Here is a 27,537-nt window from a genome sequence, read left to right as displayed (position 1 = left end):
TGCAGCCACTGTGGAAAAACAGTATGGAGGTTACTCAAAAAACTAAAAATAGAATTGCCATATGATCCAGCAGTCCCACTCCTGGGATATATCCAGAAAAGACAAAAACTCTAATTTGAAAAGACACATGCACCCCAATGTTTGCAGCAGCACTATTTACAACAGTCAAGACATGGAAGCAACCAAAGTATCCATCGACAGATGAATGGATAAGGAAGATGTAGTATGCATATGTATGTGTGTGTACATACACACACACACACACACACACACACAATGGAATATTACTCAGCAATAAAAAGGAATGAAATAATGCCATTTGCAGCAAAGTGGATGGACCATACTAAGTGGAGTAAGTCAGACAGAGAAAGACAAATATTATATATTATCAATTATATGTGGAATCTAAAAAATAATACAAATGAATTTACTTACAAACAGAAACAGACTCACAGACAGAAAACAAACTTTTGGTTACCAAAGGGGAAAGGATGGGGGCAGGAGGAGAGATAAATAGGAGTTTGGCATTTAAAAAAAGAAAGAGATGTATTGCAAGGAATTGGCTTATGTGATTACAGGGCTGGCTAGGCAAGTCCCAGATCCATAGGGCCAAGCAGAAGGGCAGGCTGGGACTCTAAGGCAGAATTTTTTCTTACTCAGGGAAGCCTCAGCATTGCTCTTTTTTTTAATGATTTTTTTTGAGGTGGACTATTTTTAAAGTCTTTATTGAATTTGTTACAATATTGCTTCTGTTTAACATTTTGGTTTTTTGGCCACAAGGCATGTGGGATCTTAGCTCCCCGACCAAGGATCGAACCCACACCCCCTGCATTGGAAGGCGAAGTCTAAACCACTGGACCGCCAGGGAAGAAGTCCCATCAGAATTGCTCTTAATGCCTTTCAACTGACTGGATCAAACCCACCCAGATTATCAAGGATAATCCCCTTAAAGTCAACTGATAATAGGTGTTAATCGAATCCACAAAATTCTTTCACAGCAACATCTACATGAGTGCTTGATTGAACAACTGGGGACTACAGCCTCACCAGCTGACACATGAAATTGACCATCACACTTGGTAACACACTCACGCTCCAGACCAGGTCCATCAGATGGTTACCCTAAGAGCACTCATTGGTGGGCAACCACTAAAGAATCTGAATTGTTCCTCACAGTTATAAATACCGGGGCTACAGCAGAGGTTGTTACTGACACAGTTTACACAGGAGAGTGTGGTTTATGCCAGAATCTGAAAGCTTCTTAACACCTAAAAGAGACAATGTGGAAAAGTGCCATACACAGCACCCTTCCGAGCAAACTGACTTTGCTAGGTCCTCAAATAAATGAATATTTTGTCTCTTTCATAGTTTGAGAACAAAACAAAAAGAAAAATGATATGCCCAAAGCAAAAACTAAAAAGGAAAACTAAACAAACATGAAACTCACTTACCCGCCCCCTAAAACTGAGTGTGAACAAAATAAAGATGAAAGCTTAATGAACTAGAAAGAAAATCAACTTGATCTACAGAATCAGAAGCAGGTTTTTTTTTAAAAATAAATAGAACTTTTGGCAAGCTAGCTTCAGAGACAAAAAGAGCATCAATAAACACTAGCAATAAAAGAGGGCACATAAGTACTGATGAATCAGAGATTTTTAAATCATATGAGAGTAATATGAGCAACTTTAATGCAATAAATTTGGAAGTCTAAATAAAATGGGCAATTTTCTAGAAAAATGAATTTTGAAAAATATTCCAAAAACATAAACTATAAAATATTTGAGATGGTGAGAAAAAAGCTTCAATAATAATAATGATGATCATAATAATAGAAGCAGCAAACACCTATTGTAGGACTAAGTGTTGGACACTTTTTAAAATGCTTTTTATGTGCATTAACTGAGTTAAGTGTTACAACTCTATGAGCGAGGCACTAATGTTATGTTTATTTTACACATGAGAAAACTGGAACCAAAGAGGTGAAGTAACTGGTCCCAGTGCCACAGCTAATTCATGCAGGCGGTCTGGCCCCAGAGTTCACTATTTTAACAGACAACATCCTTCACAGTCTCTCCAAAGGGCAGCAGCCCCAAGTTTGAGTTCTATTAAAACTTAAATGAACAAGTAATTCCCACTTTATACCCAGTACTCCAAAGCACAGAAAAAGAAGAAAAGCTTACATAACCCATTACATGTGATACATAAGGACAGGGGCTTTAGACCAATGTCACTTATGAGCATAGATGCAAAAATCCTAAATGAAATAGTAAGTGGAAACCAGCAATGGAATAAAATGATAATACTATCTGGCCAAGTAGGGTTTATTTGAAAATGTAAGGATGACTTAATATTAGACTATTGATTAATTAAAATATGAACATGTTAAAGAAAAGAAATATCTCAGAGTACACAGAAAAATTACTCAAAATTCCACACATGTTTGTGATTAAAAAAAAAAACCCTCCTAGCAAAAAAGAAATGGAGCCATCACTCCAAAATCAGCAGCAAACCATTCAATATTGTACTAAAGATCTTGGCTAAGCAACAAGACAAGAAAAAAAGAAAAATGTTACAATTGGAAGGGAGAAACTGTCATTATATAATATATCCAAAATAATCAACTGAAAAACAAAACTAACTTTTACAAATCAGCAAGATTACAGGCTAACACAATCAATATCCAAATATCATTACCTCTTTTATGCAGTAATAATTTAGAAAATTAAATATATATAAAGCAACTGAACTCAGAAACCATACAGGAATAGCCCTAACAAAGATGTCTAAGGTCCGTATGGAGAAGATTATAAAACTTCACTACAGGGCATAAAGGAAAACCCGAATGGAGAAAGATGAAATGGAGGAGAGGATTAAATAGCTTAAAAAAGCCAGTTCTCTCAAAATTAATGAGCTGAAAGCAACCCACACAATACTTCAAGAGGATTTTTCATTACACTTGTCAAACCTTGAAATTCATACGAAGTACTAGAAATGCAACATTAGTCAAAACCACTTTGAAAACCCCAGAAAAGGGGGTGACCAAACGTTAAGACTTACTGTAATTACAGAAATTCTAAAAGTATAACACTAGAACAGAACGAACCAGAAGATCCACGGAACAGAACCTCAAGTACAAAGGCAGCCACACACCCATGGGAATTTGGCGTATGATCGTTGTAGACTTTGAAATGGTGATGGGAAAGTAGTATAATCACCTGAGGGCGGGGAAAAATCATCAAAATGGGATGTTATACCAAACACAAAAATAAATTCGAGACGAACTAAAGGTCTAATTTTAAAGTCTAATTTCTTACATGCATGAAAAGAAAGTAAGACGATAGGGCCTCCCTGGTGGCGCAGTGGTTGAGAGTCCGCCTGCCGATGCAGGGGACACGGGTTCGTGCCCTGGTCTGGGAGGATCCCATATGCCGCGGAGCGGCTGGGCCCGTGAGCCGTGGCCGCTGAGCCTGCGCGTCCGGAGCCTGTGCTCCGCAACGGGAGAGGCCACAACAGTGAGAGGCCCGCATACCGCAAAAAAAAAAAAAAAAAAAGAAAGTAAGACGATAAAGGCATATATCTTTATGGCATCAGGGCGGTAAGGTACTCTGTTTTTTTTTTTTTTTAAGCAAAATGTAAGTTTTATTACCATTAAAGTTGATGTTAGAGAACATGGCTTAGATGTGCTGCAAAACTGGTTTCCAAATCTGATCTCCATAAATAGACCAACAGGAAAAGCACAGGTCTTCCCAGGGGAGGAAGAGCCTTTGTATCAAACGAGCAAAGGTTAAGAGAACTTGTGCTCTCTGCAGACCGACAGATCTCAAAGAGAGATAGGGAGAGGCCCTTCCCCCCAATACACCAATCAGATAAGAAAGCAACTTCTTCCCTGGGGAAGAGTGAATGAAAGGGCAGAGACAGGCCAAGATTATTTTAATAGATGATTCTTTCATATGAAAGGAAATAGCAGGAATGAGAAATAACCATTTATCCTAAAAAAAAAACCTAATGCAGACTCTCAGTTTGTGTTACTGGAGGATTATGCATAAACCAATGGATGGATGGATGGATGGATGGATGGATGGATGGGTGGGTGGGTTTATTTATTTATTCATTCATCCATTCACTTATTTGCATTCATGTACTATTATTATCTAATTCACAGGAGTAAAAGCACTCTTAACCCCTTACCTTCTCCAGTGAAACACAACCACCACAACCCCTTAAAGGAAAGGATTGATAAATTTCATTACACCAAAATGGAAGGCGGGGGCAAGGGGTTACTTCTAAAATTATCTGCAACTTGTATATGACAAGACTGATACTCAGAACATATAAATAACTCCTAAGAACCAATAAGAAAAAGACAACAACAGAGAAATGGGCGAAGTAGCAGCTTATAAAAGAAGAAACACAAACGACAAAATAAACGATTTTTTAAGTATAATCAACTTCACCAAAAATCAAGGGAAAGCAAACTAAAATGAAATACCATTTCTCACCCATTAGACTGAAAAACTGGTAAGTTTGAAGATATCAAATATGGTGACATTCTGAGAACGTAAACTGGTACAGCCACGGTGAAGGGCAAATTGGCAGTATTTATTAAAATACGTGCACCCTCTACTATCCAAAAACTCCTAAGACTACCCTCAGGAAACACCATCTGCCCACACTACATATTACCATGATAGTACAACAAGGTTCATTCTTTCAGTTTTGATATAGTGAAAAAGCTGGAAACAACCCAATGTCCATCAACAGGAGAGGGGTTAAAGGTACATGAATTTATATGGTGCGCAATTAACATCATAAATAGTCTAGATTTGGGGCTTCCCTGGTGGCACAGTGGTTGGGGGTCCGCCTGCCGATGCAGGGGAAACGAGTTCGTGCCCCGGTCCGGGAAGATCCCACATGCCGCGGAGCGGCTGGGCCCGTGGGCCATGGCCGCTGAGCCTGCGCGTCTGGAGCCTGTGCTCCGCAACGGGAGAGGCCGCGGAGGTGAGAGGCCCGCATACTGCAAAAAAAAATAATTAAAAAAAAAAAAAGTCTAGATTTAAACAACATGTTGATTTTAAAAGTTGCAGTGTGATATATACAATATCCATCGATGTAATAACACATACAATATTGGATTTCCTATGGATATAAATATGTATCACAAAGATTTAGGGTGATGGTCAAAGGAGCCATATATATGGGCTGCCTCACCTGTGCATCACCTATTCACATACATCACTATCACCACAGCACAAAGAGAGGACTCTAGGCTATAAATGGGAAGCAGGGTGAGTGCATTTGGAATAAGCCCTCCTTGCAAGCGATGCTTCTCCCACAGGGGTGAAGAATGTCCACGGCGAGGCCCCAGGCAATCTCTGTTTGCAGTTCCTTGAAAGATGAGCTCCTCTTGGTTACAATCTTTTCCTAAGTGTGGTTCTAGCCTGTCACCTGGGAGGGCCAATGACCTCATACATGCAACACATTTATTGAGTTTCTGCTACATGGCAAACCCTATTAGGTGCTGGGAGAACAGCAAGGCTAAATCCTCAAACAGTCTACAGTCTACTCAGGGAGGCGAGTAGACAGGAAATTACACTGCAGTGTGACCAGCAATCAGCAGGAGGTGCCATGGGAGCACAGAGGACGGGCACCTATATTGGGGCTGGGTGGCATTTGGGCAATTCTAAATGGGATTCGGGTGGGGATGAGGAGGGGGTTAGTTAAAATAGGAGGACAGCAGGCAGACCTTGTGCAACACTAACTTTCACCAATGCTGTTTCTCACTAGCAGAAGGGGGAAAACGTGGACAACCACAGCTCTCAACAGCGAGAGCTTTAACTCAGCTGTTTCCTCTTATAACCCTCTCCGCATATACCCTCCCTCTTTGAAAAGCCACCGCACAGAAGATAAAGGAGAAAGTCCAGGGTCCCTCCTAAAGCAGCTGACCTTCACGAGCGCCCACAGTCAGCCTAGTTCTCGTGGTTTACCTCTGTTCGGAAAGTTCTTTAGGGTAAAGATCCTATATTGAGTCCACGGGGGCTCGGATGATAAGAGAGGATTACTTAAGAAATAAGAATTTTTACCCAGTGTGCCCCCAACTCTTTCCCAGTGTCAACTGTCTCCCTAACAATCCAGTAACACGTATGGCTTTGTCACCAAATACTCACATTCTAGCCACAGGCAGACTATTCCAAAGTACTAGCACTGCTCCTGTGACAGGGGGATGGAGCACAAGTAGTTTACAGGAGGAGCTCTCGTCACTGAAGGAACTTAGTCCGACATGCTCTGCTGTACTAGGATGTATTGTGCGCGCCAGATACACAGGTGTATTTCAGTCAATGCTTGAGAAATAAAAAGGCATTCAGTATGATTCTCTCCATTAGCTAAACAATAAACAGAAGAACAGAAATGTTATGAGGACTCTGTTGTCCATGTTATACTTAGGCAAGTGAATGAAAAAGTAATTACCTTCAAATGTTAAACAAACACCTTTTGATATAAAAAATATTTTTTTCTTCCTTCCAAAGATAGCAATGCTCTCAAAACCTCACAGAGAGAAAAAAGTGCTAAGTTAGAGTGATATATTCTCTCATTCTCATACCAAGAGATTAAATAAGTTTCCCAAGGTCAAGAATAGACACAATTGGGGCCTCCCTGGTGGCGCAGTGGTTGAGAGTCCGCCTGCCGATGCAGGGGATACGGGTTCGTGCCCCGGTCTGGGAGGATCCCATATGCCGCGGAGCGGCTGGGCCCGTGAGCCATGGCCGCTGGGCCTGCGCATCCGGAGCCTGTGCTCCGCAACGGGAGAGGCCACAACAGTGAGAGGCCCGCGTACCACAAAAAGAAAAAAAAAAAAAAAAAAAAAAAAAAAAAAAAGAATAGACACAATTGAAAAGCAGCATATTCGACCTTGACCCAGCAACGCACATCTTTGATAAACACCCGTATCTTTAAATACACAGATGGTCCTAGAACATGGAGAGGAATGAGCATGTTTCCCTCTCTCCCTGCCTTCCTTTCTCTTCTCCAGTTTTGGTACCATAACCCAGCAGCCCCCTAAGACAGGTTTTTGGTAGCAGGTGTCATGCTGGAATCTTCAAGGCCACAGGGAAGATGTCAGGGGTGGGCACAGGAGTTCACTCCCATTGAGTTGAGTGTGGGAAATGCTAGATGTGGAGTTTAATTCAGAATCTTCTGTGAGCATAAGTCTCTGGGCTATATTTTCTCAACTGGGAAACTGAACCAGCTGTATTAGCTTTTCTTAAAAGCTGACCTTTGGGTCTCAAACCCTGGGGTACTTCAGGAGACAATCCATGGAAAAGAAGGAGTCCTCTTGACCAGTCAAGGACCTGGTTCCATTTGCCATGGGTGTCTCTGACAGTGGATCTTATACAGTTATTTTATTTTTCTATCTGAGGTTTTGTTTCCTTGTTATAAAATGGCAGTGGGTCTGATGTCTCTGCCTACTTCGGAAATACTATGAAGGTCTGATGAGCCTCAAGCTAAAAAGCCCTTTTTTGAAGCAGAAAACACAAAGAGTCATAATAGAAATAGAGCAACATGGCAGACCGATCACGGACATATCATATTCTGATTAAAATCCTAGGCTTACACAGCAAGGAAAAGAGAACCAATCACAGGCCCTTCAGAGCAATTTCCCAGGTAACACCTGAACTGACAAACAAATCATACTGTATGCAAGGAACTGAAAGGACAGACTACCCACACTTTCAGGTTTAAAACGGTTAATACTCTCAAGAGGCAGAGCCACTGGCAGGCACTTCAGGGGTGTTTCTGGCACCTGCATGAGATCAGTCATATTTCAGCAGAAGCTCCTCTTACTATGTACCTCTGATGACAGCTGTCATATTTAGCCTACTCTTTACACTTTCCCCTCTTATCATCCACTTTTTCTTCATGTTATTGACTACAGTATAACTTTTAGCAGTGCCGTCCACATCCCAGGTACTGAACGTGTGGGTTACACTGAGAAAACTAAACCCTCACTTCACAGCATCTTAAAATATTTATCCTATTATAATAGATCTGAGCAGGATTCCTATCTGGTGTAGCAATGTGAGGTCATTTGTGGCCAAGCATAGCATCTGGATGTATTGATACTTGAACTGTACATATTTAAACTAGACAGCTTAATCAGCATTAACATTTTTTTTTTTTTTTTTTTACTATTTATTTATTTCTTTAGGCTCCTCCAGGTCTTAGTTGCAGCACGTGGGATCCTTTCTTAGTCACGGCATGCGGGCTCTCAGTTGCAGCATGCAGACTCTTAGTTGTGGCATGCATGCAGGATCTAGTTCCCCAACCGGGGATTGAACCTGGGCCCCCTGCATTGGGAGCATGGAGCCTTACCCACTGGACCACCAGGGAAGTCCCAGTGCTGACTTTTTTTATGCCTTTGAAATCACCACCAAAAGCAAGAGGATATTTCCATCACCCTCACTAGTTTCCTTGTGACTCTTTAATAATCCCTCCCCCGCCTCTAACACCACATCCTCTGGCAACCACTATCTGCCTTCTGTCACTAGAGATTAGACTGCACCTAAAATTTTATGTAAGTGGAATGATATAGGCATACCTCCTTTTACTGTGCTTTGCAGATACCGTATTTTCTATAAATTGAAGGTTTGTGGCAAGCCTGCAACGAGCAGGTCTATCAGTGCCATTTTCCAACAGCGTTTGCTCACTCTGTGTCTCTCTGTCACATTTCGGTAATTCTCACTCTATTTCAAACTTTTTCGTTATAATTACATTTGCTGTGGTGATCTGTGACCAGTGATCTTTGATGTTACCCACAACTCGATGAAGACTCAGGATGATGGTTAGTATTTTCAGCAATAAAGTATTTTTATAAATTAAGGTATATACATTGCTTTTATAGATACAATGTTACTGCACACTTAGTAGACTACAGTATAGTATAAATGTAACTTTTCTATGTATTGGGAAAACTACAAATTTACATGACTCGTTTTATTGAGATATTCGCTATATTGTGATGGTCTGGAGCCAAATCCACAACATCTCCAAGATATGCCCGCATATTATATATTTCCTTTTTTTTTTAAGCTATGTGTTTGCACATAGCTTTATTTTTTTAATTAATTAATTTATTTATTTTTGGCTGCATTGGGTCTTCGTTGCTGCGCGCGCGCTTTCTCTAGTTGTGGAGAATGGGGGCTACTCTTCACTGCGGTGCGCAGCCTTCTCATTGCAGTGGCTTCTCTTGTTGTGGAACACTAGCTCTAGGCGTGCAGGCTCAGTAGTTGTGGCTCGTGGGCTCTAGAGCTCAGGCTCAGTGGTTGTGGCGCACAGGCTTAGTTGCTCCGCAGCATGTGGGATCCTCCCAGACCAGGGCTTGAACTCGCATCCCCTGCATTGGCAGGCGGATTCTTAACCACTGCACCACCAGGGAAGTCCCTAGTATATGTTTCATTTTGCTTTGTGTCTGGAACCCACCTTAATTATTCTGAGTTTCATCCATGTTGTTGCATGAGTCAGTGATGCTTTTTATGGCTGAGTAGTATTCCATTGTATGGATGTACCACAATTTCACCTATTGATAGACATTTGGATTCTTTCCAGTTTTTGATATTAGAAATAAAAATGCAATAAACATTTGTGTAAGGGTCTTTGTACATATGTATATGTTCATTTCTCTTAGGTAAATACCTGGTCATGGAACGGCTAGGTCATATGGTAGACAGATGTTTAACTTTTTAACGAACCTCTGAACTCTTTCCTAAAGTAGATGAACCACTTCACTCTCTCATCATCAATGTATGTGAGCCCTAGACGTTCCATGTACTTTTGTTTTTTCAATTTTAGACATTCAAATGGGTATGCAGTGATATTTTATGGTGGTTTTAATTGGTAATTCCTTGGTGGCTAATAATGTTGAGCATTTTTTTGCATGCTTATTGGCTATTCATTTATCTCTTCTTTTGGGAATTGTCTGGTAAATCTTATGCCTATTCTCTTATTGGATTGTCTTCTTATAAAACTGTTCTTTATACCTTCTGGAGACAAGTCTTTTGTCTGATCTGTGTGTGTTGTCGGTGCAGTCTTGTCATTTTCTTACTGGTGTCTTGGAAGAGCAAAGGTTTTTTACTTTAATGAAGTCCAATTTTCTATTTTTTTTTTATGTTATGGTTCAAGCTTTTAGTGCCATATCTAAGACACTTCGTCTATCCCAACATTGCAAAGATTTTCTCTTTTGTTTTCCTTTAGAAGTTTTAGGGGTTTAGATTTTACATTGAGGTTTATGATCCATTTTGAAGTAATTTTTATATAAAGGTGAATGTCCATTTTTGTCCATAAAGCTTTCCAGTTGCTCCAGCACCATTTGTGGAAAAGAGACTTTTCTTTCCTCCATTAAATTGCCCTGGCGCCTTCTTTGAAAGCCAGTTGACCAGATATGTATGCATCTATTTCTGGGCTCTATTCTCCTTGAGCTCACTTGAGCCAATAATAACCCACTTTGATCCATGCTCAGTTCTATTCTGTTTAAAGCCAGTAGGACTGTGGCTTTAGGATGAATGAAGAGGTCAGTCTTGCTGCAGTGATGGAATTATTCTGTCTAAAGTAACAAGAGTGGGACACCACTGATGGTCTAACAGCAGAAATTTCTGCCTTTCTTTGTGCAGTGCTGGGGAGATGTTGGCAGGGTGGAGGGATGGTGAGGACCTTGACTGTGTGCAACTGTTTGTTTTTAAAGTATTTGTCAATGTGACTCCCAAATTAAATTTAGAGTTATGCTTGACAGCATGTCATGTGGGAAGATGAATCTATCACTGATGGCGGATCCAGGAATTATAGGTTATTGCACAAGAAGGCGTCCACAGCATTACCCAACCTGAGCTGAAAATAGGATCCTTGAAGGCATTTCCTGGATGGCTCAATACAGCCTAAGCTTCCAGAACTAAAGGCATCAGAAGGTCCACCAACTTCCTTAGAAATCTCTTCTCTGGTCCAACAACAATAGTATTAGCCAGCATTCATTCAACAGTTCTGTGCTAAGCACGTCACCTGCATCTTTTTATTCTGTTTCTTAACAATCTTACAGAGAAGATCGCTATTATTATTTCCATTTTACAAACAAAGAGACCGAGGCAGAGAAGGCTGAGCCTCATGCGCTAGCTTCTTCTAGTGAGGAAGGGGTAGGAGTTGGGCACTGTCTCCCTGACTTCAGCTCCAACGTCTTTAACCACACGGTGACACTGCCTCAGAGCACTCAGTACAACAGCCTTGAGAAACTCGCTCCCATGGATGAGGCACTGGCCTCAGAATATCTGAGGCTGACAAGCTGACTGGGTGGGTAGCATCTCGGTGAAACTGCTCACCCAGCCCCAAACCTTCACTGCTGCCCCACCATCATCGCTCAGGTCCTCCTGTTAACCAGCTCCTACCTCCAAAGGGATGTCATACAGAATGGACCTGAAAGACCACCGGGGCAGGCTGAGGGAAGGCAAGGTTTGAACCTGAGGTGACAAGAGGAATGGGAAGGAAGGGATGAGCGTCTTTGAGAGCAGCAGAGACTAAAGGGGGGCAAGGAAGGACTTGAAGGGAAATGCCCTAGGAGGAGATGGCAGGCAGGGAGTGACAGAAGGTACCAGAAAGAGAAGGAATGAGGGTAGAGGCGAGATTTCCAAGGAGGTGGGCAAGGAGGGAGCTCAGAGGGTTAACTGTGGGAAGGAGAGGCCCTGAGTGAGAGGGAAGGATGAAAGGGAGGGGGCAAATGGTCCCCTGTACTGAAAACAGGGCTGTGGGGATGAGGCAGGCTGGGCCGTCTCCATCTTCTCCACAAGGTAAAGACGCACCAAGGGCCAGATAAGAAGCAGCTAAAGAACATAAGTAACTCCTACCCACCCACAATACAGACTGAACGCTAAACACTTCGCAAACTCAAAAGCCTACAAATCCAAGAATCATGGTCACTTCCGTAGGAAGATCCTGAGGGAAAGTTCTCGGCTGTGGACTTGCGAGTATTACCCTAAAATATCCATTACAAGAGTTTTCTCTCTAGCTTTGCTCCTAAGAGTGGGATCTCTTCGGAGGCTCTTGAAGGAACACCACTGACCTCCCCCAGCTCTGCAGAGTCAGCCCACCCTGGAGCGCAGGAGGCTCGCAGCAACACTGTGTGAAGACATGCACCCATGAAAGCAGGCAGCCACCCCGCCAGAAGCCACCTTCACGTCCCACGAGGACTGGAAATGAAACAGAGCTCGTGACTGGTGGCCTGCAAGAAAATGAGCAACTGTGAGGGGCTCCCTTTTATTGGTGCAAACCCCTTTGTTCTGGTGGGTGGGATGGAATCTCAGGGAAGAACTTAGCAGGGAGAGAGACAAGGGGAAGTTGAGAATGGACTTGAGGACACGGGGAGGGGGAAGGGTAAGCTGGAACAAAGCGAGAGAGAGGCTTGGACATATATACACTACCAAACATAAGGTAGATAGCTAGTGGGAAGCAGCCGCATAGCACAGGGAGATCAGCTCGGTGCTTTGTGACCACCTAGAGGGGTGGGATAAGGAGGGTGAGAGGGAAGGAGACGCAAGAGGGAAGGGATATGGGAACAGATGTGTATGTATAATTGATTCACTTTGTTATAAAGCAGAAACTGACACACCATTGTAAAGCAATTATACTCCAATAAAGTTGTAAAAAAAAAAAGGTGGGGGGGAGTCTGAAGGCAACCTCGCTACTCAAGGAAGAAGAATAAAAATGATGCTGAGCCATCACTCCTGACCCACAACACAGAGTTAGTTTTCCTCCTTCCTTCTGCCTCCTTCTCCCTTACGTTTTTCTCTCTCTATTCCTCCCTCTTACCCAGACATGCTGGTGTCAACAAGGACAAAGGCACGAGAAACAGAAAACAGGCTCACACGGGTCCCATGGCTCCTGTAGCTCCTCTGCCCTCGAGAGCCCTCCCCGGGTCCCACCCCCACCCCCACCCCCCTGCCCAGTGCCCACTCGTCCTTTGGATGTCATGTGGAGAGAGCGCTCCTCCAGGAAGGCCCCACCACGCCTCCCCCATGCCAGGTTTGATATGGAAGTCTTCTGTGTTCTCATGCGATTGTCTCTACCACAACTCTCATCACCTGAACCAGATGTATCGGTTTCTGGGTCTCTCCCCAGCTCTGACATCCCTGGGAGCAAAAGCCAGCTCCTATGAGAAGTCAAGGACTTTGCAGAGAAATGAAAAACTGTAGCCATTAGTGCTAGTTGACTTTGAATCCCCAGTGCCTAGACAGGGGTTCTGGGGATTAGGAGGCATTCCCATGGTAGCAACTGTTATTATTATCAGCATGGGACCATATGTTATTCATTACCAATCGGGAACCATGCATGATATTAATTGTAATTGTTATCACCGTTAGTGCACATGACTTGAGGAGGTTAGACCCAGACACTGGTCAAGAGCTCAAGGTAAAGAAGTCACAGTCTACTAACAGAGGAGCTAATGAGTGGGTCTAACACAACAGGACACAGAGAGAAAGCGCGTGGGAAAGGATGGGACCTCTCGGGCATTGGGATCAGAAACAATACTTTCTTCTTTTGTAAAGTACACGACGGTTGATAGAGCCTTCGCACGTTCATCACATCATTTAATTCTCACAACTTTTGTTGTGCGGTAGGCGGCATGGCGCCCATTTACAAAGAGGAAACCATCGGTCAGAGAGGAAACACAACCTGCTGGAAGCCACACAGCCAATGAGCGGTAAGTTAGGCTTAGAGGACAAGCCTTCCGACAGCATGCTGTTTCCCCGAAATGCAGTGGCCCAGAGTTGGCTACTGCAACCTAAAGCCAGAGAGAGAACAGCACCGGTTCCATCCAGCCGGAGGGAGGGAGACCAGGAGGCAGGAAAGAGGGATGGAGGGGCCCGTCTGAAATGAACTCAGGCCACAAGTTGGAACTTTGATGAGCAGTTCAGAAACATTAAAGATCAGACGGTTAAGAGCAGCAGCCGCCATAGTAACACTGTCTTCCCATGACAATTATCTTCAATGAACGGCTCACTTGATCCATACCATAAACCTCTGATGGAAGTACCGTCCCCATTGTGCGAATTAGGAAGCCCAGGGCAGGGAGATGGAGCGACTTGCCTGCGGTGGTCACGTGGGTATGAGGGCGGGCGTCACACCTCCGACAGCTCAGCACCCCCTCCACGCCCACATCCCTCCCACACGCTAAGCAGCTTCCCTAAAGCACCTTCTTCCACGTGATTCCATGTAACCCCTGAGTCCCCTCAATTCACACTTGGCCTACTTCTCCATTGCTTCTTGGTTCACCTGCCTGCAGGTTTGTTTTTTGTTGTTGTTGTTGTTGTTTTTGCTGTACGCAGGCCTCTCACTGTCGTGGCCTCTCCCGTTGCGGAGCACAGGCTCCGACGCACAGGCTCAGCAGCCATGGCTCACGGGCCCAGCCGCTCCGCGGCATGTGGGATCTTCCTGGACCGGGGCATGAACCCGTGTCCCCTGCATCGGCAGGTGGACCTTCAACCACTGCGCCACCAGGGAAGCCCTGCCTGCAGGTTTTTCAAGAGACAAAGTAAGGGGAGCACACCCTGCTCAGCAGCACAGAGTGCAGGAGGCCCGCATGGTGAGGGTGGTAGTGGAAGCCAGAAAAGCCAGGGATGGGACCAGCTGGGGGTCTGGGCACCCCAATCTGAAGATGAGAAGACAGAAAAAGAAAAACAAAACAAAAAAACAAATTAAAAAAGAAGAAGAAGAAGAAATAAGACAGAAGGCGGGGACCTGAAAAGCCAATGAACAGCAGGAGCATGTAAGCTCACGGTTACCAGGAGCGAAGACAGCCCCAGATGGGGAGACAAGGGTTCAAATCCAGGTACTGCCACTAGTCAGCTGATGACCTCAGAAAGATCACCTCAGCTTTCAGAGCCCCCATATGCCACCATAACAGAGAAGCATACCACCTTTCCCCGCCTACCAAAGCGGGCTGTGGCAGGTGTAAAAACAGCAAGACAATGATACTCCTTTCAAAGCAGCCCTAGACATAAGGCCAGACTATCACCACCACATCTGCGGCACCACCCATGCTCCCCAACTTCTAGAACCGTAGTTCATGCAGAGTTTCTGAGAAGGTTCTTTTGGAATCTGTTTCATCAATGGTTCTATGTGACCCCGTGCAGGTCGCAAGGGTGCAGATTTAAGCCATTTGCTCATGCAGCCCTCACAGCACATGCTGCAGACTCCCATCTGGGGGTCTCCTGAGAGCATAGCTGGCCAGACTCCTCCAGTATGAGGCCACTGAGGGGCAGGCGACATCACGGCTCAGAGCCAGCTGACTTCACAGGTGGGAAATTCCTAGGCGTAGCTTTCTATTCAAAACTCACCCATTCTTACAATTACTCACACTCTGAGAATTGTGCAGGTGACATTAAAAAGAAAGCTGCCGAGGACACTTCCCTGGTGGTGCAGTGGTTAAGAATCCGCCTGCCAATGCAGGGGACATGACACCGAGCCCTGGTCCGGGAAGTTCCCACATGCCACGGAGCAACTAAGTCTGTGCGCCACAGCTACTGAGCCTGTGCTCTAGAGCCCGCAAGCCACAACTACTGAGCCCGCGAGCCACAACTACTGAAGCCTGCGCACCTAGAGCCCATGCTCCGCAACAAGAGAAGCCCCTGCAATGAGAAGCCCATGCACCGCAACAAAGAGTAGCCCTCACTCGCCGCAACTAGAGTAAGCCCGCACACAGTAGAAAAGGCCCAACGCAGCCAAAATTAAAATATAAAACCTTTAAAAAAAAAAAAAGAAAGAAAAAAGAAAGCTGCCGGGGCGAGGGGGTGGGAGCAGGATGGACCTGGGGCAGGGAAAACATTGCTTCAGACAAACCCACAGTAACAACCTGATGGAAATCATACATCAAAAGGCAATTCTGCAGATGAGGGCAAGAGTGAATCTGAAACTTGGATCTGAAATTCAGAACATCAAGGCCATAAACACCAGTCTCCCTGGTTTCTACCGCCACAGGCCAGGAGCAGCCAAGAGGCACAGGCTGTATTTGGCCTGCGGGAAACTGACTCCCAACCAGGGTTCCCAAAATTTAATTAGTTGCCCATTTATTTCACATTAAACATAGGTTTCCATGGCAACTGTGCTAAGGGGCCGACCCTTCCTCTGCGCACACACTGTCTGGATGCCACAGACCCAGGCAGTCTCTCCTGTTTTCGGGACTGGCGTCTGTGAGCATCTGAGTTTGTGGCTGCTAATTCAGATGAGACATTGTGGATGGATGCTCATCTTGAATGACTGCAGGCCAGGGGTTTGGGGTCCCCAAACTTCTAGAGCAGAGAGTAGGAACCCAAAGACTCGGGATTGAAATGCCGTCAGCACCTGGCAGCATTTACCTGGTCCCCGTGTGCCACTCAGCTGATCAGAAGCCCTCCCCTCTGGAAACAGGAGATCCCATGCCTTTGTTACCTTTCTGTAACTCTGAAGGCTTAACAAACAAAATAAAACAACAAACCACCTTACATCTTTCCTTAGAGTTCTGATGAGATGACCATAAACAGCTGTGATTTTTAAATCCCACACCAGGACTAATAAAAGATGCAGTGGGTGTGAGCCCTCCCAGGACAGGGCCAGTCTTGGTACAATCATGGAGCTCTTCACCCTCTCCCATCCCAGCCAGGGTGGCCATCAGACATTATACCTTGATGTGGAATTTAATTTGGTGAGCTTCTTCTCTTAAGAGTATATGCACTGTAAGATGTAAGACTGCTCCCGGTTAAAAATGGTTCAGCTTTCAAGACAAGAACAAGGAGGGCCACTAACAAGGGTCCATGAGCACAGCTATCTATTCCACATCAAGTGAGCCGTGCTACACATTAATTTTTTTTTTTTTTTTTTTTTTTGCCATACGCGGGCCTCTCACTGTTGTGGCCTCTCCCGTTGCGGAGCACAGGCTCTGGACGCGCAGGCTCGGCGGCCATGGCTCACGGGCCCAGCCGCTCCACGGCATGTGGGATCTTCCCGGACCGGGGCACGAACCCGTGTCCCCTGCATTGGCAGGTGGACTCTCAACCACTGCGCCACCAGGGAAGCCCTACACATTAATTTTTAATGTCTAAATAAATGAATGCATCAACTAGCCCAGGGCTGAAAATTCCCACCAATAAACATTTCTTAGAGTGGAGTCAGATTTCCGTCCCCTATAAAATGCAAAGATGTTATCTGACTGACATCTTAATCAATCACGCTTAATACTTTTATGTCTACATTTTACCTAAGCTTCAGATTCTGATGGAATGGAACACAGGATAGCCAGTCTGATGGAGGAAAAGGAGAAGTCCAGGATCCCAGGCAACCAGGAAGATCAAGGTGAGACAAGCACAATGTGAGAGGAAGCGCATGGAATATAAGACATGGGATTATTTGTTTGAGTTAGCTCTCCTGAAAAAGACCAGATCCACAGGTAGGTACACTCCTACCCTGCTCTCCATCTTTCCTCCGTGTCATGGAGATATTAGAGAACATGCTCCTTGCCAGCTGCGATGATAAATAACGGTTAACGTCCTCGGGAGTTACAAAGGAATGGCTCTAATGTCTGTTTCAAGTTGGCGGGGGTGGGCACACAGTACAACTTAGAGCAGTCACCTTAACAGCTCTACTAAATGCAGTGTAATGCCCCGCTTCATTTTCATCTTCCCTACACACACACACAAATGCAATACGCTACCCCCAAAAGATTAACATGTATTTTTCTAAAAATGAAATTAAAGGTCTCATAATTTAGGCCTTTTATAAGATGGTGCACATAGCCAAGCTCAAACCAAATCACATCCTAAAAGAAGAGCCCATAATATTGTACTAAATCACTATGCAACTTACATACAGGTACACTTCATTTCACTGCATTTTTTTTAAACAAATTGAAAGTTTGTGGCAACCCTGTGTCACATTTTGTTAATTCTCGCAATATTTCAAACTTTTTCCTGATTGTTATACTTGTTATGGTGATCTGTAATGAGTGATCTTTGTTACTATTGCAAAAAGATTAAGGCTTGCTGAAGGCTTAGATGATAGTTGATGTTTTTTGCAATAAAGTATTTTTTAATCAAGGTATGTACTGTTTTTTTTTAGACAATGCTATTGAGTAGACTATAGCATAGTGTAAACATAACTTCTACGTGCACTGGGAAACCAAAAAATTTGTGTGATTTGCTTTATTGCATTATTTGCTGTACTGAGGTGATCTGGCACCGAACCCGTGATATCTCTGAGGTATGTCTGTACAGTGAAGCATTGTAATGGCAGCATCTTAATCTCCTGGTACGTAAATCAGCTGTCTTCTAACATGAAGATAGCCTGATAGGAGAGTGTAAAAATATTCCTTATCACAGCATTCATAAGGGGCGGGGGGGAAAAAAAGAATCAGAGTGCCAAAAAAAAGAATCTGGGTGCCTCTCACCGAGAAAAGAAGGCAGTCAAAGACACACTTTAATATGAAATTGTATCCTCCAGTTTTTATATCTGAATGTCAGTTGTGTCAGAAAGCCTCATGTGAACAGATTTATATACTGAATTGAGGTACAAAGGAAAAAAATAATTCTTATTATAATAGTGATTGAATGGATGCAGAACAACAGATGCGAACAACACAGATCGGATCGCTCTGCTATATAAAAATCACTTTACTTCTCTTAACATAAAAGACTTTAAAAGTAGTCAAAAGATCTAAGAAGAGGGACACAGAACCCAGTACCAGCTCAAGTACCTTTTTATCTTGCCCAGTGCTTCTCTCCACCAAGTAATTCACAGTCTACAGTGAGTTCTTCTGGACTCCTAAATATTGTACGTTTTCTCTCCACCTGCCCAACTTCCCCCAGTACATCTGGGGTGAGGGGTAACACAGGAGGCTGGTACCGTCAGGAAAGACTCTTAAGACAAAAGAAGAACCTTACCACTTCCGGGAGCAGCTTAGTCGAGAGGTCATGGATGGCTTTGACCACTATGCATACGGATGACAGAAGGAATATCACCCCCAAGATGACACAGGCTCTGCAAAGAAACAGAACATTGGGACTCTTTACTGGGAGAACTCCACCCTGTTGATTTACACAATGACAGTGACAGTGACACAGCCTGAGGCACTGGGATCCACCGTAACTTGCCACACTCCCACCATGACCACCCCTAGTCTCAGAACTGATACAGAATCATCTCCAGAAGAATACAGTTCAGAGATGTATCACCAAATCAGTCCCATGGGAAAGGGGCTCACCATGGTACATGACCTCACAGCATCCCATGAATGCTGGTGTGGGAGGGACTTCAAGGCCATGAAATCCTTCCCCCTTGCCTGGCAACACAACATTTCACTTCTCCTCCAGCTGGAGGGTGCAGAGTTTAATAGCAAAGAGTGGAGGCTTTGGAGGGGGCGGGGGAGGGATGGATTGGGAGTGTGGGATTAGCAGATGCAAACTATTATAATACAGAATGGATAAACAACAGGCCCTACTGTATAGCACATGGAACCATATTCAATATCCTGGGATAAACCATAATGGAAAGTAATATGAAAAATTATATATATATATATATATATATATATATATATATATATATAAAACCGAATCACTTTGCTGTATAGCAGATATTAACAACATTGAAAATCAACTATACTTCAGTAAAATAAATTTTAAAAAAAGAGAGTGGAGACTCTGGCACAAGACATCCCAAGCTCTACCATTTAACCTGTTGGTTGATCTCGGTCAAGCTACCAAACTTCTTTTAGCCTCATTTTCCTCACCTGTCAATTGGGAATACTATTTCCTACCTGAAGATGAAATGAGATAATTGCACAGAGCACAGAAAAGTTACCCATTGTGCTCGCTTCGGCAGCACATATACTGAAATTGGAACAACACAGAGAAGATTAGCATGGGCCCTGCGCAAGGATGACACGCAAATTCGTGAAGCGTTCCATATTTTTGAGGGAAGAGGTATGGAAACATATGTATATGTATAACTGATTCACTTTGTTATAAAGCAGAAACTAACACACCATTGTAAGGCTATTATACTCCAATAAAGATGTAAAAAAAAAAGTTACCCATTAATGTTGGCTTAAATACGGTAACTGAAAAGCCCACCCTGGATGTCTCTTGATGATATGACAGGATAGACACCTTTGGATTTTCCCAAAGACAAAAAGAAGGAATAATTTGGTAATGACAAAAGAAGAGTATTCATGGCAGGATGGAGCGATTCTTGTAAAAGAAATGAGAGGAGAGAAGGAAGGATGAGGTCAGCCAAGACACCCATCACAGGGGGAGGAAGGCGCGAGTTAGGGATGAGGCCAAGGGTAAAGGCAGAGGACACCCAGACAAGGGTTGGGGGTGGGAGCTGGGAGGATGTCTACGGGCTCGGGATGCATCAGCTGTCTCTGGCAACCCAGACACAACAACTCACAGGAGAAAGACACAGAAAATGAAAGTAAACCTGATGAAACGATGATAGTAATACAAGGGTCAAAATACCAAACGAAAATGGAAAGAGAGAAAAGAGAAATACAAGAATGACTGCAGTCAACCCTAGATCATTCCTGTCCCAACATGAGGTCACCATCATTTGGCAGCCTTCCATTTACATAAGCATGTAAACAGGCTGTTTGGAGTCCACTCAGTAGGCTTCTAATTAACATGTTAGTTGTAGGTTTTATTCTTTCAAAAACACAGACAGAAAGAAAGGATCGTTGATGGCTGGGGTGAAACAAAAGAACATAGAGATGTAGGAAAAGTAACCAACAGGCTGGGGCTCTTGGTACAGGCTTGAGCAAAAGGAAATCCTGGCCCTGTAAACCAAAAGGATAATCTGCCCTGGGTGCCATACATCCCCATAAGGAGCCAGGGGAAAAACATGCACTGAAGGGGGAAAAAGATAAAGCAGGCCAAAAGCACACAGGGACGCAGCAGCAGGAGTGAAGAAGGCTAACGTAGGCAATGTGCCGGGCCTGGTCACCACAGTCCTGGCAGGGTGCTCGGGGCAGAGGGGCCACAGCTGAGAGGACAGTCATGCAGGATGAGGTGGCTTACTGGAGGGCCCTTTAACTGATGAGATACTGGGGCAGGACCAGGGATTCCAGGGCTTGGGGGAATCAAAGCTCCCAAAGCAACTGGCCCGAGGCCCAGCTATGCCACAGGGAAGACGGCTATGGACCCGCTGTGCCTGGCACGTGAAGCAACCATTTCTTCAAGCAAATGGGACCGTGAGAGGTGCCATTTCAGGAAAAGAGCCTAAAAGTCAGGTCTCCATTCCAAAAGCTCCTGAGTGACTAGCAGAGACACTCTCTGATTCATCCTTTCAGATAAATTCAACCCCCAACTTAGCTTCTCAGCCCTGACGGCAACTTACACTCCCCTGGGGAATTTTTTGGAACAGTGGCCCAAGGACTGCTCCTTGCGTCAATTTCATCAGAATATCTGAGGGTGAACCCAGGCATCTGTATTTGTTTAAAAGCTCCCCAGAAACAGAACTAGACCCACATACATAGGAAACAAACTTATGGTTACCAAAGGGGAAAGGGATGGGGAGGGATAAATCACGAGTTTAGAATGAACATATATACACTATTATAAACAAAATAGATAACCAGCAAGGACCTACTATATAGCACAGGGAATTATACTCAATATTTTGCAATAACCTATAAGGGAAAAGAATTTGAAAAAGAATATCATATATATGCATGTGTGTGTGTGTGTGTGTGTATCTGAATCTCTTAGCTGTATACCTGAAACTAACACAACATTGTAAATCAACTATACTTCAATTAAAAAAAAGTAAAAGCTCCCCAGGCAATTCCCTGAAGAATCTGTCACCCAGGACTAGACCCAGGGGAGGCCATGTCTTTAGGGAGCTTCCTCTGTGGGGTAAAAATCCATCACTCTCTGGACAGAAGGGAGCAGTCAGCCCAGGTGCTGAGGAAGGAAGGGTCTAATGGTCCCTAAGAGACTTGCAGTATATCTGTTACTTGATCAGCCCTTTCTCCCTGAGACATGAATAGGGCAGCCACCACTTGGGTGCTAGACCTTCTACAATGTAACACAACATCCCCAAGAAGACTCCATCTCCATAATCCTCTTAGGGGGACAGGAACAAATGTCTGAGCTGCTTCCTGAAAGGGAACAGTGATGCTGCAGGAGTCTATGTTCCTCCTGATCACTGCAGGCATACCTTGATAATGCACAAAAGGTGGATTTGGATTTTGTTGGATTTTGTTAAGGAGACAGGTATGCAGTGGTCTCCTTACATAATATCTTGCTTATACACTTTTAATCAAAACTACCTACCGGGCTTCCCTGGTGGTGCAGTGGTTAAGAGTCCGCCTGCCGATGCAGGGGATACAGGTTCGTGCCCCGGTCCAGGAAGATCCCACATGCCGCAGAGTGGCTGGGCCCGTGAGCCATGGCCGCTAAGCCTGCGCGTCCGGAGCCTGTGCTCCGCAATGGGAGAGGCCACAACAGTGAGAGGCCCACGTACCGCAAAAAAAAAAAAAAAAAAAACTACCTACCAATCCCTTAAGGGTGAGAACCATATTTTTATTTCTCAGTATCTACAGCAGCAGGCAACAGCTGCCCCTTCATGCATCTGTAGAGTGGATGTAATCATTAACTGATTACACAATCACTAGCTGACTTGTAAGTTTCCCCCCCCTAGAGTTTAAAGGGGCATCAACCACGTACCAGTGGGGTTGGGAAGAGGAAAGGGACTCCTAACACTTGAGCCAAAATGCCTATGGAATTGCCCACACTGTAAAACAACTCTGAAATGTAATGAAAAAATCCAAAGAAATGGATGATTTGGTTTATTCGCGTTGAATTTTACAGATCTGTCGTCATATTTTCTTCACAAATATACCTATGAATATGCTCAAAATGTTTCAAAAACCTATCATCTTCATCTTCTTTTTTTTTTTTTTTTTTTGCGGTACACGGGCCTCTCACTGTTGTGGCCTCTCCCGTTGTGGAGCACAGGCTCCAGACGTGCAGGATCAGCGGCCATAGCTCACGGGCCCAGCCGCTCCGCGACATGTGGGATCCTCCCGGACCGGGGCACGAACCCGTGTCCCCTGCATCGGCAGGCAGACTCTCAACCACTGCGCCACCAGGAAAGACCTTCATCTTGTTTTAAATGTGTTTCAAATTCAAAAGCCCACAGTCACCCTTCCATCAACACTGCTGGAAGCCTGTGTGTCAGAGCTCCCCCAGAGTTGAAAAGCAGCTATTATGAGCAGAGGGTGTGATGCTATTTTTTAACGAGTTATTAATAATATATTGTGTTTACACAGCAGCTCTCTCCTCAGGTGCTCAGAGTTCTGCACATCAGCTCATAAATGCCCCGGTGGCCACTCACCAGACCTGGGTTTTTGTTTTTCTGTTATTTAATGGATTGGGAGCTGGCAGGTGGCGAGAGTTGTGTTTCGTAAACACAAGGAGTCGAAATGGGAAAGTTGAGGATTGGGGAGCCTTGCCCAAAGTCACTGCAGGAGTTTGAAGTCCACCCAGAAATAAAAACCAGGTCTCCTGACGCCCTCCCAGTGGTCAGCCACCCGAAGGCTCTGGCCATTCACGTGACATCCTCACCCCACCACTGCCCTGGGGCTGCAGTCATCTCCAGGATGCAGGGAAGATTTGGGTCAGGAGCAAATACTGCAAATATGGTGGCTCCTGAATCGGCAAGTGTGGGCTCTTTCCTGGTTTGGGGGGAGATGGGCGGGGGCGGGGGAAGGGCGGGGGAGGGGAATTGTTCCATCAGCGCACCTTGGCCTTCACCTGGAGAGGCTAGTCTGCCTCATAAAGAGGGCAGTGTGCCCGCAGAGCCAGGTCACCGCAGTGAAGGCAGACTCCTCCTCCCTCCAGGCCAAATCCCACAGCAGGAAGACACTGATTCAGAAAGAGGCAAGTGATGGCTTTTACAACCTGTTTCTTGGATTGTTTTTTTAATCCAAGCACTGGCTTATTTAAGAGATCTCCAATGCTTACCATATATTTGCCTTTCCTATTGTGATTTTCCCTTTCCTAGATACAAACAACTATATGTAAAATAGATAAACAGCAAGGATTTACTGTATAGCACAGGGAATTATACCCAATATCTTGTAATAAGCTTTAATGGAATATAATCTACCAAAAGAAAAAAAACCCAATTCACTATGCTGTACATCTGAAACTAACACAGTATTGTAAATCAACTATACTTCAGTTAAAAAAAAATAAACTTTGGGAGGAGGGATAAATTGGGAGATTGGGATTGACACATACACACTACTATATATAAAATAGAAAACTAGGACTTCCCTGGCAGCTCAGTGATTAAGAATCAACCTGCCAATGCAGGGGACACGGGTTCAAGCCCTGGTCTGGGAAGATCCCACATGCCTCGGAGCAACTAAGCCTGTGCGCCACAACTACTGAGCCTATGCTCTAGAGCCCACGAGCCACAACTACTGAGCCCACGTGCTGCAACTACTGAAGCCCGCGTGCCTAGAGCCTGTGCTCCCCAACAAGAGAAGCCACCACAATGAGAAGCCTGCGCACCGCAATGAAGAGCAGCCCCCGCTCACCACAACTAGAGAAAGCTTGAGTGCAGCAAAAACACCCAACACAGCTAAAATTTAAAAAAATTTAAAAAATAAAAGAAAATAGATAACTAATAAGAACCTACTGTATAGCACAGGGAACTCTACTCAATACTCTATAATGGCCTATATGGGAAAAGAATCTAAAAAAAGAGTGGATATATGTATATGTATAACTCATTTACTTTGCTGTACACCTGAAACTAACACAACATTGTAAATCAACTACATTATACTCAAATAAAAATTAAAAAAATAAAAAAATAAAATTTAATTAAAAAAAAAGAAAGAGGCAAATGAACTACCGCCCCCTTTCAACACAATCTCCCAACCAACCCAGACTGAAGCTGCATTTAAATTCCCACAGGACCAGTGGTTGTCAAAGCATGGTCCATGAACTAGCAATGTCCACATCACCTGGGAACTCGTTAGAAAGGAAAATGTCAAAGGCCACCCCAGACACACTGAATCAGAAACTCTGCAGATGGGACCCAGCAATCTGTTTTAATAAGTCCTTCTGATGCTCACTGAAGTTTGAGAACCATGGTAGTTTTAGTCTTACCAAAGACACATTTAATATCTAAAAGAAGACTAGTAAAATCCAAAGAAATGGTTAAGGCCACTACCACATTTTTTTCTTCTCCGAAAGACTGCCAAGTTCTCACGGTGTTCAGCATTGTGAATATATGAATCACCTTGCAGTCAGCATTAATTTTTGCCTCTGAAGTTGTAAGGGCAAAACCTATTGGCAGACACTCTCACATCCAAAGGAGAGAAGGTTGGAAGTTTGGTACCTGGTCAACTGCAGGTTTAAAGGCCTGTGGTTCACATGAATAAAGCCTGGGTCTTATCATACCCATTCTAAATTACTTTCCAAAAAGAAACTTCTTCTAACCATCCCCTAATTTACAAAAGACCTAAAACACAATAGCTCTGGCACTTAACCAATTCAATCTACAGCTTAAAGTGTAATGTTTTATTTATCATCTGTCACCCTAGTCTCCAAAGCACATGTAATCTGGGTTGTCGTCCAGTCAAATGTGAAATAATGAAAAATGAAAGAGAGTCAAGCGGCGAGTACACATAGTACTTAGGGGTGCACGATTTCTGATGCTGTTGCGTTCTAGCTAGTCCTTTCACTCCATGTAGTCTGACATTTTAAATAAAGCCACGAACAAAACCAGCTAGGAGGCAGGAAAAAGGGAAGGAGACAGGGTGCCAAGCATGCCATGAGCCATCTCTCCTTCTCTGTAACAGCCATGCCAAAGAGCCACCATTTTATTCAAGACTCCCTGCTCCTTCACTAATTACCACCAGCTACCTCCTCTCACACCGCAGGACTTCCCTCCCCTCCTCTTCCCGTTTTAACTCATCTTACCTACTTGACCCTCCCAGGCTCTAAGACTCCATCTCCTCTCTCCACCCACATCCCCATCTCTCTTCTCTCTCGATTTTTAAAAAATATTTATTTACTTATTTATTTAGGCTGTGCTGGGTCTTAGTTGCGGCATGCAGGATCTTTGTTGCAGCATGAGGGATCTTTGTTGCAGCACGTGGGATCTTTAATTGCGGCATGCACGCGGGATCTAGTTCCCCGACCAGGGATCGAACCCGGGCCCCCTGCACTGGGACCGCGGAGGCTTACCCACTGGACCACCAGGGAAGTCTCTCTCTTCTCTCTTTAGCTTCAACCTCATCCACCTGCTGCTTTGTGAACAGGCTGTGGTGAGGGGGAGGATGGCTTGGACCAGGGACCGTCACTCAGGCCAGAGCTCTCCAGGCACGGGGTCAAACCCTGTCCATGGTTAGACTGTCCATCTCCTCAACATGTAACCACTAAGAACCTCTCCTTACTCAACAAATGGCCCTTTGCTTTTACACCTAACAATACACAAGATGACTGATTGCATCCAAGTGAAATCTCATTTAGATAGAACTTTCTTCCTGGCTTCAACTTTAGGGACAAAAGTCCACATGAGGGATTTGTTAAAGGATTAGATTCTAGAGCAGTGCAGTCTAATACAATTTTCTGTGATGATGGAGGTGTTCCATTCTGTGCTGTCCGAGAGGGTAGCCACTAGCCATATGTGGCTACTGAGCACTTCAAATGTGCCTAATACAACTGAAGAAATGAAGTTTCCATTTTAACTACTTTTTAAATTAATTAAAATTTTAATTTATTTAATTTTAATTAATTAAGATTTAAGTGACCACATGTGGTTAGTGACTACCACATTGGACAGTGGAGCTCTAATGGTTGGGTTGAAGATATAGAAGTTCACCTAAAACTTTAATTTTTAAAATATATAAATTTATATAGATAGATAGATAGATAGGGAGGGAGGGAGGGAGGGAGACAAAGAGAGAGAGATGCAGAAGCTGCTCATCTTGATCAGGTAAGTTTATAAAGTGGGCCAGCAGGGACTGCTGTAGGAAACTTTCAAAGGGGCATCATGCCTTTGGTATCTTTCTTCAACCAATGCATCATTTCCCTCCCTCCAGTAAACCCCCAGCTCCCAGGTTTACGTGCCAAGTCTCACTCTTGTTCTCATCTAATGTCAACCAGTCCCAGCACATCTACTGCTCCACCTGGCTAACTGCATTCATTCACATTTCAAGGTCTACATGCCAAGGCTAAGGCAAACAAAATCTATTCCCAGCCTCCCGAGAACACAAATCTGGGATGGGAAACCTGAAAATCATTACTGGACAGTCACTAGTTGTGAATGTGAGAAGAGATAATGGACAAGGAACAAAAAGAAGAAAAGGGTCAAAGGGATGAAACAGAACCTGGGGACTGAGTGGGAAGGAGGGATGGTTCTGTGGTGTGACAGTTAATCCGGGTCTAGAAGACTGGACAGGAGTCATCAAGCAGAGAAGCCGGAAGGCTGTGGAGGGTGCTCCAGGCAGAGGGAACG

At 44.2% G+C, this 27,537-nt stretch overlaps 1 protein-coding gene across 1 annotated transcript in view; it reads right to left on the bottom strand.

The window, feature by feature from the left end:
• The window catches only part of TMEM163 (transmembrane protein 163), a gene marked incomplete at its 5' end in the record, with an annotated part of 256,482 nt that overhangs the window by 25,923 nt on the left and 203,022 nt on the right, over positions 1–27,537 (bottom strand). Inside the window, one exon of the mRNA XM_081242263.1 lies at positions 18,942–19,038. Coding sequence (XP_081098389.1) covers positions 18,942–19,038 — 97 coding nt within the window. The remainder of the gene's footprint in view (positions 1–18,941; positions 19,039–27,537) is intronic.

This window comes from Mesoplodon bidens, assembly GCF_964165515.1.
Source record: "Mesoplodon bidens genome assembly, chromosome: 8".
Taxonomy (NCBI): domain Eukaryota; kingdom Metazoa; phylum Chordata; class Mammalia; order Artiodactyla; family Ziphiidae; genus Mesoplodon; species Mesoplodon bidens.
The sequence above is the reverse complement of the archived record's forward strand: the minus strand, read 5'-3'. Positions and strand labels throughout refer to the sequence as shown.